We start from the raw sequence: 13,489 nt of genomic DNA, 5'->3' as shown, positions 1-13,489 counted from the left end.
CCACCATCAACATCAAGCTCCTAGTTCTTTAATCACCAGTTATAGACTACTGCTATAGTGGTAGATACTTTTAGTCATGATTGTTTCAATCTGTTTCTTTACACCTATTTTTCTGTTAATTCTCTAGAGAATGTTTTTTTTGACAACACCCTTTGCCGAGTTTTTTGCTTGTACTCCTTCGGCCAACTCTGACATGGTGGCCCCTCTTACCATCCTCAACATGCCATGCTTTCACCTTCATGCATGTATTTTATCCAGTCCCTTGCAAAACGTACAGGCCATCTTTGTTGTTTATAAGTACAAGTGGATGGTTTTCTGATACTATTCAACCTTCACACTATTTTCTTTCATTTCATTTGACTTTCCTTCATCTCACTTTCTTGTTCACCTTTTGTTTTTTTTGAGCAGTCTATTTATTTCTACAATTTCTAAGTCCATTCTTTGTTCACCTTTTTTTTTTTTTTTGAGCAGCCTATTTATTTCTACAATTTCTAAGTCCATTCTTTGTCTGACTGAAACCTTTCATTCTTTTTCTGGTCATTCTTTTTTATCTAGTTCTTTGAGACTTTCAAAGCTTTTGTAATCAGTCATTTTTTTCATCTAGTTGTCCTTCTGAATGTTGAACATCTGTTTAGTTCTCAGGGTTCTTGCATATCTTCCATTTAAATTTTTAACCACTTGTTTCCTTCCTCATTTTCATCTTAAAACACTATTCATATGGGATAGATGCAATGCACCTAATTTATAACCACTAAAGTAACTGTGAGATTAGTCATGCTGTGACTTTTTGATAGATGTCATATTGAACTGCTGCTTTACTTTCTAAATTTAGGATTTGTCAGAAATGTTTTTTTTTTATTTACATAAGTAATATGTCTTGCATTATGTGTTGGAAACTACTCATAATAGTCACCTACAATGCTAATAAAAACAACCTTTTTCATTTGCTGAAATGTAACAGCTAAACCATACTTTTTGCTATATAACATAGCAAAACAATCCATTTATGTATCAAAACAATGCTGAACTAATGCCAGCTTTTAAAAAGAACAGGAAAGGATTGCTGGCTTCCCTTGAACATATGTTAGACATGCTGGCCTCTATAGAAATCTTCTAGTTGTGCTGCTCCAACTCCAACCAGGAAATTAAATAAACAAATAATTTATATATATTAAACTTTTATTGATGAATGAAACATATTTAGACAAGCTGTACTGTGACTACTGAGTTTGTTAATAACTTTTGTCATATCCAATTTATCCACATCATTCTTCAGGATATAGAGACAAGCAAGATGATTTATGTGAGCTTTGATATGATGAGATGCTGGTAACTTTTCAGCTTTCTTAGGGCAGAAAACAGTCCTTGAGCAGTACATGTAGTCATTGGAGCCACCATATAGATTTTGAGCAGGGTGAAAACTGATGGAAAAACACCCTTAAACACAGGAATTTTGCACATTGCTTCACAAAAATAATGTATGGAAATCTTGAGTGCATTTGGAAAGTTCTTGGTGATGATACAGCACTTTTTCAGTTTCATATTTTACAGTTTTTTTTATTTTAATGGCACCAGATAATCTGGATAAAGGTACATTTTATCAATATCAGTTGCAGATTGCTTGCATAAAGATTTTTGATCAATCCTAGTTTGTGTAAATCATTTGTAGAAATATCTCGCAGCTGATTCAGCAGCAGCTGTGAATGTTGATTGGTATATGCTTTAAAATTCAGCTTCTACATATTATGTGATGTTTATACCTTTGTAAAATAATAAACTTAGAAATTTTTTGAAAGGAATATCAATATTTGTGCATTGTCTTGGGTGGTAAATAATGTTAAGTTTGCACACTAAGGTTTAGTGATCAAACTAACTTGAGTCAATCAAAAGATGTTTTTATACAAATATCCTAGTTAGAAAGGAAAAAGATATTTACAGTTTTTTTCATAAATAGACCATTCAGATGCAGGTAAATAGTACTTCCAATGTTTAAAATTACCTACTTTGCTGCATAAGCAATTTTTTCACCCTCCACTTATGAAGACATTTTTGAGACTAGCCTACTGCTGCTCCCCAAAGTTTAGAAAAGGTTTGATAGTTATGCTATGGATATTACAGTTATTTCAGACTAAACACGTCTTTACCACTACAACAAAAAATGCTTATAAATTGTTTCTCACCAACAATTAAACAATGGATTTTCATGTATGTTCTTGTTGTGGGACAAAATACTGTAATTACAGCATTTTTATCAGTGAAAACTTGCATGTTTATGAATGTTTTAGCTTCAACATCAATGAAAACATTAGGCTGCACCATGTTCTCCTTTGACTTGGTGAAAGTGAAAAGAGCAGTTTTACCTTATACATTTAATATTTCGTTTAGATATCTATTTCTTGATGACTGACTGATACTCTAAACACCATTTCCTTCTCTGACTCAACTTGAATAGCCAGAGAAGTACTTGTGGTGTGGCCTCTTCTCCTTGTTGGATTCTGTCATAGTAATTGCAAAGTGACCTCACCCTCCTGTAATGTAATCTCTTTTGCTACTGATATATGGTCCAGCTAGTGCTTGTTATTAGTGACATATAAAGTTACTTTACTGACATGTTCAGCTTTCAGATGCTGTGGCTGCTTCCGTAACTGACATTTATGAAAGCTATACTTAGTGTTTAGGTTCAAATGATCTTCCTTCACAGACTTGTCAAAACATCTTTGTTGAAGTATAACTGTTTTAAAATGATGTATCTGCATGTTAATTGTGTCCTCCAGTTCTTGCATAATGGGAATTGTAAAACATTTTATGTCTCGGAGATCTTGAGACCCTTTAACTGCATCACAGGTCAGGAGCCACATTCACACCATACTGCACTTGGTTCCTAATCACACAAGTGCTAAATATTTTGTGCATTTATGCTCTATTCATCAAATTTGGCAAATCACTCTGTCATGTACCATGGCACAGTAACATTAAATCTGTCTTCTTTAGTTACTTCCAGCTCAGATCTTTTCTTTTTACTTGTAGAATTTAGTAGCTTGTAAAATCACTATCAGATTTCTCAACTGCATGAAATGGAATATTAGCAACAAAAAAAAATGCTCAGCATCTGGTAACACAAGCATTTTGTGGTATTACCATGAATGACAACATGTAACAAAGCTGTGTTTACACAGCCTTGTATTTCATGTATGTAGTCATACATTCCTAATTAAAATTCATAAGCTATTTCAATTTACACATGGATGATAAATGTTGCAGCAGTTGGAGTGTTAAGTAGTGCTACTGCAAGCAGTTCTTTCTCTGTTGTGCATTATTAACTTCTGGAGGAATTAAACTACACATGTTGTTGCATGCTTTACATTTTCTTACACCTGGCACATATATCCAGAATTAATGGACATTTTTGCTGAGGATGAAACAACATCAGACCCAGTCAAGCAACTTTTAATCAATGTGAATCATCTTTAGTCAAATTTAACATTGAAGTAAATATCTTTAAGAAGTTAATCTCAAAGGACCAACAGTATTATACAAAGCTGTTAACTGCAATTTTATTCGTGAGTGTATATTTTCTTGGCTTCATTTTTGAACATGCCTTCTTTATTCATGTATTATTTTAAGGTTTTCAAATGCATACTGACATGTAGTCAAACATTCTCTTTCAGTTTAATAATAATTCTCTTTTCAAATTCTTCATCTATTATCACTTATGGGGCTTTATGAAGTTATTTTGGTACACTCTCGGGCAGAGATATGTTGCCAAAACAAATGGAATTTACACAAGCCATCTTGTTTATAATCTTTCAAAATTTATAAGAAAATCATTGAACTGTTCAATTATGATTTTCAAAACAAACATAATGCATGATTAAGGTATAAAAGTGAAACCTAAATTTGGCTTAACAGCCTAACTATAATATTTATGTAACAAACCACCATGAGTGCTTTACTAGAACAAGGAGACATTACTAATGGCAGTTACATCCATTAAAATTGCATATCAATTTCAAATTAACCATTGAACTCTTTCTAACATCTAAATACACTTGAATCAAGTAAGTAGCTATTGCTTTTAAATCACAAGGTGAAGTACTTGAGGTGAGCATGGCACCTGTTAAAGGTTATGAAATTTATAACTTTTTCTCCAGACAATTCAGTTGCAGACTCAGATCTGATGTGAGAATTAGGTAAGCTATATGTACTTGCAGTGTAAAAATGCTGCTATATACCAGCTTGCGTTCTTCAGAGAGAAACCCTGCTAAAGTCCAGGTGTTTTCAAAAGACATGAATTATGTGACACAAAATATGTAGTTTTAATGGGTTTTTTTCAAAGGTTTCCTTTGAAACAAAGTAGTTCAAACTTGAGAAACAAATATTTAAATAATAATGTACAATGTCAAATTAATTTCATATTTTTGTATTTATAGTAAAGTGGTTTAATTGAATTTTGACTTTAATGCAGTACATACATAGAAAAGAATATAAAAATATCACCAAAGTAAATAGGATTAAATGCTGAAAGAAGTCTTAGATCCACTTACATTGTCCATATTTACTTGAAAGTGGCCAGATGCCTTATCTAATGTTTTGAACTAACAGTTATCTTCCAATATACTTGTGTGTGGTAACAGAAAAACACATTGCAATGTGAGTCAACTATAATGTTGAAATATGTGGTTTGAAATGTTCTGTTGGTTAATCCAGCAAGCATTGTACTTTCATTGGAAGTGGCCATTTCAGTAAAGCTTTGATTAGTACTGTCCTCAATTTTTCTATTGTTAACAAGTTTTTCCTTTTCATCTCTTTTTCATTTTGTTGCTGAAAGGTCAAAATAAATTTCTATTGCTTAATCATATTTTACATTTATGTTTGTGTCAGGTGAGAAAAATGAAAGGAAATACAGATTAAATACTAATTAGTGCTAAACTGAGGAAAATAAAATTTAAATTAAGAAACAATGAAAGAGAATGTTGTTGTGCCTTCACCTTCCCATTTATCTGATTAGTATGCATTAACATTCCATTGTTTGGAGGACCTATATTTACATTCTTAAAGGTTGGATCCTCTTCTTCCTATTTAAAGTTATAGGCCTGATGACACTATTCATCTTAAACTAACTCAGTTTTCCATAATTTGATTGTTCCTTATAAGAGTTTTATATATTTTATCTTCTTTGCAGCTGTTGTCTAAGACCTGTCATAGAGCTCTTACTCTGCACACTAAGGTCTTGACTTCTCCTATGATAAGGTTATCAGCCTCTGCTCTCTCCTTGGTCTGTTGGTTGGTTTTTTGGTAGGATCTTTCAGAGAAAGATGCTTTGCTTTATTTTGTAGGATATTCTTTCACCAGGTAGTTGATTTTTGGAAGTATTACAGATTTTGTGGAATTTTAGGTAGATGTAGTCCATTTCCACTCTTTTATTTCTCCACTGGCCTCTTGCCTTTCACAGTCTTCTACCAGACACTTCATGCATCTCCCATTTGGGCTTTTAGACCTTTTACATCTGCTCACTGTTCTTTCAGAACACAAGGAAGATTTTGCTTTTATCAGGAGGCATCTTTTGCTCATGTGGATTGCTGAAAATGGCATAAGTGACTGCCCTGTGGAATATGGTCCTTTGGGGGCTTGGTTCAGACTCTTCATGTCTCAATAGAAGACCTTTGCCACCAGTCAGCAGGTCATTCCCTCCTCCATTGTATATCATACCAGTCATTCTTCTTTTTCTAAGAACTGTCATACATCCAGTGATTGAGCACAAGCCATCTAGGATCTTCTGGACAAAGAGGTCATGGTGTGTTGACTCCTCTCTTGATGGATTTTATTTCCATTTGTTGGTGTCACCAACTGTCCATTTGTTTTGGTACTCTGTCATCAACCTTTCCTGTCTCAGTCATTTTCTCCAGTCTCCTTGGTTTACCATGAAGTTATTTTTCTCCCTTTGGTGGCACTTTACGCCTTGTTTATGGATGCAAAAGTTTGATGTCCCTGATAAATATCTTCATATTCTGATTGCTGAATCTTTACACCATTATCTTTGTTTTTTGTATGAGGGACAGGTTTTTAGTTTCTTACTCTACCATTTGGCCTTTCATGTGCACCATATATCTATCACTAGATCCTTGTTCTGTTATTTTCATACTCACCATTATAAAGATGACTGGCTTTTTGCTCCTTCCCACAACTAAGCAGGGCTTCACACTCAAGCTCTTTTATCCAGAGCAGTGGGGTCAATTCAACTTATCTTGGTCATTGAGAAACTATACATCTTGCAGTTTTTATAATCATTGATGGCATCATTCCTTTATTAGGAAATATCTTGAATTTTGTTATCTATTTTTACAGAACAGTCAAACTGAACTTTGCAAATTTGTTGCATATCATTTGTACCTTAAAGCATAAAGAAACTCTGGTAACTTCCAGACCATTCATGTTGGCCTAATCTTGGTCAAGAAATTACTTAGCATAGTGGTTCTCAAACCTTAATAATCCAAAGACCCATTTTCATTTACAATATTTTTGTGGACCTCCAGAGCTATTGAAGTACTTCTTTTTTTTCTTTTTTGGAAAATTATGTTTAAAGGAAGAGTTGTTTTAAGTTATGTAAGTCCAATTTTATTTGCATTCTATAAATCATTTTTAAAATAGATTTTATAAGGTTTTGGACATGATTTGCAGACCCCCATTTGAGAAACTGAGAAATACTGATATCTAGAATTTTATCAACTGTTTAGTAACTGAAACATTTTGCTTACAGGGTAACAGTATTACATATAAAGTGTTTTCTGATAGTAACTGATGAGTGTTCACATAATCAAATACTAATTCCTGATGTTACATTTGTACTTGTAGACTGTAAACCTCGTCTGTCGTATCTTGTGTGCAGGAAATGTTTTGTCAAATTAATAAATAGTCTTTTATGAAGAAAATAATTATGTAATAAATATATTATTAACTAAGACACTGCTTTAATTCCAAAACTATGTAGTCTATATATATTTATGTCATATTAAATTATCCAGGTTGCAGAAACATGTCAGTTGGCTGTAAAGAGAATTCAGTGGCTTTTGGATTCAGCTTATAAGGAAGGACAAAATGCATGCAGTGTATATCATTCAGTTGATCCAGCACCCCCAGATGTGACAGAAAATGTGAAATTGTTGCACAGAAAACTCCTTGATGAATCATTACCTCTCTTTGAACGGTACAAAGCTATGTTTTCTCTAAGAAATGTTGGAAGTAAAGAAGCAGTACTGGCTTTAGCAGAAGGTAATAGGTTGGTTTAGTTTGTGACTAGGATTGGCATTAATTTTTGTGATTCATGAATTTATTTTAAAAGGAAAGATTCAGTTATTTGTTTTTTAAGCAGTTAATCTTTTGTTGTAATAATTGTATTGATTTTGTAGTTAGCTGTTTACTATTTTCGCTTTGAACTATTCTCACTTAGTGCTGCTCTCTATGTGCAAAATATTTTTTGCATGCCAAAACTTTGAACTCCCATGTACCCCATGATTGACATGGTTTAACTGCATCTCACATGTTAGTCATCATTCACCAATAGAAGTACACAACACCCTTCTTAACATATCTCCTTATATTTGATTTGATGAAACTACAACTACATAGTTTGGCATTGTTCAAATGCATGTGTTTTTTAACAGTGCCCTTTTCACATGTTTATTTAATTATTTTTTTTCTGCAGTCAGTTTTCTGTAGTAGTTTGCCACAGGAACTTGAATTTGTCCATTGATTTTTTTCCCATTTTTGACTTCTTTACAGTTTAAAATAAATTTAACGTTTTTATTTTACAACTTCTGATGTTCTTGCCATTACACATGTTTCAGGTCTGATAGTCTCAATTGAGGATATTTCAACTACCATTTATCAGGAGATTGATTGTAGTAGGAGTTGTCTTTTTTTCTTCCCAAAAATCTTTAAGTTTCTTCTGTACTGTTTGAACTTGTTCACGATAAAGATAAATTTAACAGCCCTTTTTCTTCCTCTTAACTATGTCACACCTTCTAATGCCTCTCCTGCAGAATCTACTAGGTCTAAGCCTGTCGTTTTGGGTATACTTTCTCTGGTGTGTTCCATTTTCACCAATTTCATATGATACTCTTTCTTTCTTGTTACATGACACCCTTCTTTCAAACACCTTATTTTCCTTCCTTTCCCTGATATCAGATTTTATGCTGAGCATTTCATTTTTCGGTTGAGGCCTGGTGTGTTAGCATACCTCATCTTTCATGAGCTTATCATCATTATGCTTATCAGTAGATTGGCAGTGGATGCCCTCTACCAGAAGTGGACCGACAGGTACCTTTTGTGTTTTTTCCAGGTTTGTAGGCCTTTTAGTCATGTGGTTCTTCTGGATTGTCTTGTCAGTATTTTTTGTCAGTGCTTTTTATATCCTCTGTCTTGTTCCATGTTTTGCTTATCTCTTCAAATCTGTTCCTACTCCTTTCAGTCTGTGGATATCATCGGTCTGAAATATTTGTTATCGACAATTTATATACTTTTCTTCCATTCCACATATGTTCTGCTTTATTCTGATCAATATTTCCTACTTTAAACTTTGGTGGTTCATGAGGGATGTTCTTCCTTCTTGCTGATTTCACTTTCATCCATTTCCCACCTTTATTCCCAGTCTTATCCAGTCTATTACATGCTTTTCATTGTTATATGACACACAAGGCCTTCAATAGTGTTTCCTATTCTAACTTTTTCATTTTTTGATATCATTCATCAGTACATGATCTTTCTTACTATTCTATGTTGGATTCATCAACTGATTTCCCCTCGGTGTGGATTCCTGTACGTGGTGAGGGGACCTCCCAGGGAAGGTTCTTTCAGTACCTCCTCTGGGATCTAAACATCCACCCACGTGTTTGCTGTGCATGGTGACCCGTGAAGGGGAGGAGAGGATCCTAACACACCACTTTGGCCTTGAATTCCTGTAGACAGGCGGCCTTTGGGTGGCCCCCCTTGGGTTAGTCGGCTGGTCCAAGTACCAGTGTTGGAAGTTCTCAATGGGTATTGTGGACATTGTGTCTGATGCTGGTGTTTGGGTATAGTGCTCACGAAACCCTGGTGTTGCTGCAATGTCCTTGCATGACATTGTAGTACATCCCCTCGTGTTGCTCCATGGTGGGTGGGGACAGTGGGTACCGAAATTTTCCTTTTTTCCTATGGATCCTCCTACAAAAAATTTAAATAAAAACTGTCAATAGGTAAACAACCACGTCTTGAAGACTCTGAGCAGCAATCTTCAACATCTGTAACACACGTACCTCATTTTCTTATATTACATTCTCTTTCAGAAAAACCTGTAGGGCAAGTGTCCCCCTTTTTTATTCAGAAGGTACTAGAGGGTCTTGCTCGCTCTCCAAAGTCAGTAAAGAAGCTTCAATCTGGAGACATTCGTTGAAACATCCACATCCCAACACAGTGAACTCCTCTTGAATTCAAGGGCAATTGGGGATGTTACCCCTCATGCTACCTTGAATTTATCACAAGGAGTTATTGTTGAGAGGCATTTGAAGAACGTCCCTGAGTCAGAGATTCTCACTGGTCTCTCCACTCAAGGAGTTTCTGCAGTGAGGCGCATCTCTACTCACAAAGATGGAGTTACACTGCCGACAGATATCCTCGTTTTGACATTTACATCACCACGTGCACCTACTGCCATCAAGGCAGGTTATCTAAATTGCAGGGTATGGCCATACATTCTAAATCCTCTCCAATGTTTCCAATGGCAGAGGTTTGGCCACTCAAAGATGTCATGTTGTGGTTCCCTGACATGTGCTCATTGTGGTGGCAAGGACCACGATGCCTATGAGTGTGACACAGACCCACATTGTGTCAACTGCAATAGTTTTCACCTTTCCTACTTTCGTTCTTGCTCTAAATGGTTGGTGGAAAAAGAGGTGCAGCGTTTGAAAAGGACTCATAACATCAGTTATCCTGAGGCTCAGAAATTGCTGTCCGCCACTTCATCTTGGACATATGCTGCTGCACTTCATTCCACAACTACAATGGGAGTGCAGATAGATCTCTCTGTGCCTCCAAGAGAATCGTTTTCAAAAGAAATAAAAAAGCCTTTTGACCTCCTTTTGCACTAATCTAAAAGGGTACCTTAGATTAGCATATAATATTATAGGTAGTTTGTTAATGTTTATTTTCCTTGTTTATTATTAAACATTAACATTAAATAAGCTTTTATAAATAAGTTGTTTTTGTTTCATTTCATACCACAAAATCAAATTCTAGAAAAAATACAGGTAAATAATTCACAAAGATTATTAGAAAGTTATCTAGTACCTTATAAAGTAAATTTTCATCTGTGATTACATATTTTATATATAATGTACTTTTTATTACTGATAACTTAATCTCAGTATTTTTTCCAACTTAATTCAAAATAATAACTTGAGCTAAATTAATAAGACACTTGAACTCTGTAATTTACTGGCTGAACAATTATCATGTAGGGTTATTGCATAACAATTTATACAGGAGACATAGTTGGGCCATGTTGATCATATGTCACCAGAGATTCTGGTATATCATATTGCAGTTCACCCTTTGAATTGTGATCCCTCTTCTAACTATCACCTACATTATGTGCAGCTTTCATAATAATTCTGTACTACATCATTATGAAAAGAAACTATATTTTTAATGATTGACAGAAAAGGTTACTATTAAGTCTGTTAATTTAATTTTGATATTGCTAATCCAAAAATGTTAAGCACTCTTTCACATTTTTTATAGACAGTTCATATTTATATTTTAATTTCAGTGTAGTAATAACAGACTGAGCTATATATGTGATTAATATTCACTCAGCATCTTTTGTTCTCATTAAGCTTAATTTTATATAGTCTGCTTAGATTCTTCATCAGTCCTTCTCTTCCAATAACCTAACTCTCAAAATCTCTAGTCATTCATTTTTATTGTAAATTTCAACATGCATATTAATACAAACATATCTGTGTGATTTCTAGGTTTGAAATGTGGCAGTGCATTATTTCGTCATGAAATAGCATACGTGTTGGGTCAAATTCAAAGTAATGCCTGTGTTAAACAATTAACTGACTCCCTTAGTGACTTAAAAGAGAATGAGATGGTGAGACATGAATGTGCCGAAGCTCTTGGGTCTATCGCACATGAAGATTGCAGGGGCATTCTAGAAAAATTCTTAAACGATGAAAAACGTGTGGTTTATGAGAGCTGTGAAGTAGCACTAGACATGTGTAATTATGAGAGTAGTGAAGAATTTCAGTATGCTGATTATCTAGTAAAAGTAAAAGCAGATAATGTGGAAAATCAAGAAGTAAGAAGTATACATGAAGTACACAATGTATAGAATGCCTATGGATACTCAAAGGATTGATGTATATTCCAGAAATAAAGGTTGAACTTAGTAAATACTGACTGTTTACCTTACTTTGTCGTTGACTTGTTTTTAATAATATAATTGTACATTTGAAAGAAACTAATGTTTAACTGCAATTAGAACACAACCTTTTGGAAGTCCATCATATTTTAATATTTACATTTCTTCAACCACAAAAAACTGATAAAGGTTATGTAAATATGTAAAATTGAAGAAAAATTAACCATAGAGTAAAACTATTGTAGAAATTAAGAATAATTTATTAAATCCATATATAATAGTGTGAGCTCTTCACTTGTGTTGATTTAATTTTGATAGAACACACACACCCTCCCCCTTTTTTTTCTTTTTATATAAACATTGTAAAGAAATGTATAACACCTTTTTGTTGAATATTTGTTGCTTTCTAGTTTAGCATCATAACAAGATGAGGACTAATTTCATAATTTGAATTTGTTCTTCTAGATTTAATTTTTTTTTTGAGTTCGTGATAAATTAGGAAAGATTTATTATTAAATTGTTTTAAAAAAATGTAAGTAATTTTTGAAAAGAATAGCTTTTGCTACACAGAAGTACTGTAATCTGTTAAATTTAGTTTGAGATGTTATGCATTATTTAAAACTTTTGTAATAGTCATGTATTACATCATTATTGACAATATTTTTTTGTTCTTTAAACATAAAAATGTATTAATTTTCCAGTACTAAACAAACAGTTTTATCTAGTTATGGTGAGCAAGGCAAGGCAGAGCTGAGTATAAAAGTTAGGGTACAGATACTCTTCACATTTGAGCTGTACATTTTAAACCATACCAGTGCAATAACTATCCAATATTAAGGTAGACTTTCTATGTGTTTGTAAACAGATCTCTTAGTAAAGTAATTGAGCAATCCAGACCGAATTGACATGTTAATTTAGTAGTCCAAAGGCAAACCAAATTCATATTACACTTTTTATTATGTTGAAAGATTAAAAATACTGTATTGAATAAACTCTGTATTGTTATTGCAGTAGCTATTGTTAGTAGTTGTGTTTGAACAAAACTCACAACACAGTCCTAAAAGTAAAAAAATGTTAGTAAAAGTTCCATTATTTTTGCTTGTTTCCTCTAATAACCAAGGTATACAATAATAAAATATCCAGCTACAGTGTAGATAACTAAGATATAGATACTTCTGCTGTTAAGTTTTCCACTCATTTGTGATTCACGTAATTTACCTTCTAGTTTATATTAGGGTTTAAATAAATGTTTGAGGTTGAATTAGAGAAGTATTTCATAATTAAATTATTTTTTGGATATTCATAATTTCGTGAGGTAGAATGTAGTGTTCCATAGAAGCAAAGTTCAAGATTATTATTAAATTTAATGTATTAAATATGCAAAATTGAGACTGTAGAAATCTTGGCCACATCTGTGTTATGAAATGGTCTCTTTCAAAAAGAAGTGATGCAACTGCTGTGCCATTTCTGTCAAGTTTCTCCACTCAACTGCTGCACCTCTTTACTTCAAATCTACTTACCTCATCTTACAACAGTTTTATTGGAAAATGATCACCTACTGAAAATCCTCAGAGATTTTGCTCCTTTTTTAGAAAATGTGTGTGTTTTCAAGAGAAAAAGATGGAGGATTGCAGTCTCTTTAACCTACAAAATCTTTCAGATAAGAAGTTTAAAATGCATTACAAGAGTTTAAAAAAGGAAACCTGGTATGCACTGAGAGCTTACTTTTACTTGTAGACTTTCACCAAGGGCAGAGCTGGGTATGGAATTTGATGTTAAAAAAACAACTGAGGTGCTAACTTTCTCATGTGAATAGTTTGTTGATTTCTTTCTCTCTGAAAAGAGTTTGTAACTTATTTATGGCATCTGATATTTTGTGTGAAGTAATGAAGAATGTTATAGTCATGTTAATGAGATATTTCATACCAAAACTAATTTTACATAAATTCAATCTCCTGCACTATTAGCTATTATAATACATTGCAAAGATTGTGTCTAGCACCAACTAACACAAACTATGCCATCAGTAGCATTGGTAAAAACTATTAAAAAGTTTAATGCGAGTATTAAATGACATACATGTCAAAGAAA

At 33.5% G+C, this 13,489-nt stretch overlaps 1 protein-coding gene across 1 annotated transcript in view; it reads left to right on the top strand.

The window, feature by feature from the left end:
- The window catches only part of nero (deoxyhypusine hydroxylase nero), a 29,092-nt gene extending 17,656 nt beyond the window's left edge, over positions 1–11,436 (top strand). Inside the window, exons 3-4 of the mRNA XM_076453627.1 lie at positions 7,023–7,269; positions 11,007–11,436. Of these exons, the coding sequence (XP_076309742.1) occupies positions 7,023–7,269; positions 11,007–11,368 (609 nt within the window). The 3' untranslated portion in view covers positions 11,369–11,436. The remainder of the gene's footprint in view (positions 1–7,022; positions 7,270–11,006) is intronic.
- Positions 11,437–13,489: the final 2,053 nt, after the last annotated feature.

Source organism: Tachypleus tridentatus, chromosome 1 (genome assembly GCF_004210375.1).
Source record: "Tachypleus tridentatus isolate NWPU-2018 chromosome 1, ASM421037v1, whole genome shotgun sequence".
NCBI classification, from domain to species: domain Eukaryota; kingdom Metazoa; phylum Arthropoda; class Merostomata; order Xiphosura; family Limulidae; genus Tachypleus; species Tachypleus tridentatus.
The sequence above is the reverse complement of the archived record's forward strand: the minus strand, read 5'-3'. Positions and strand labels throughout refer to the sequence as shown.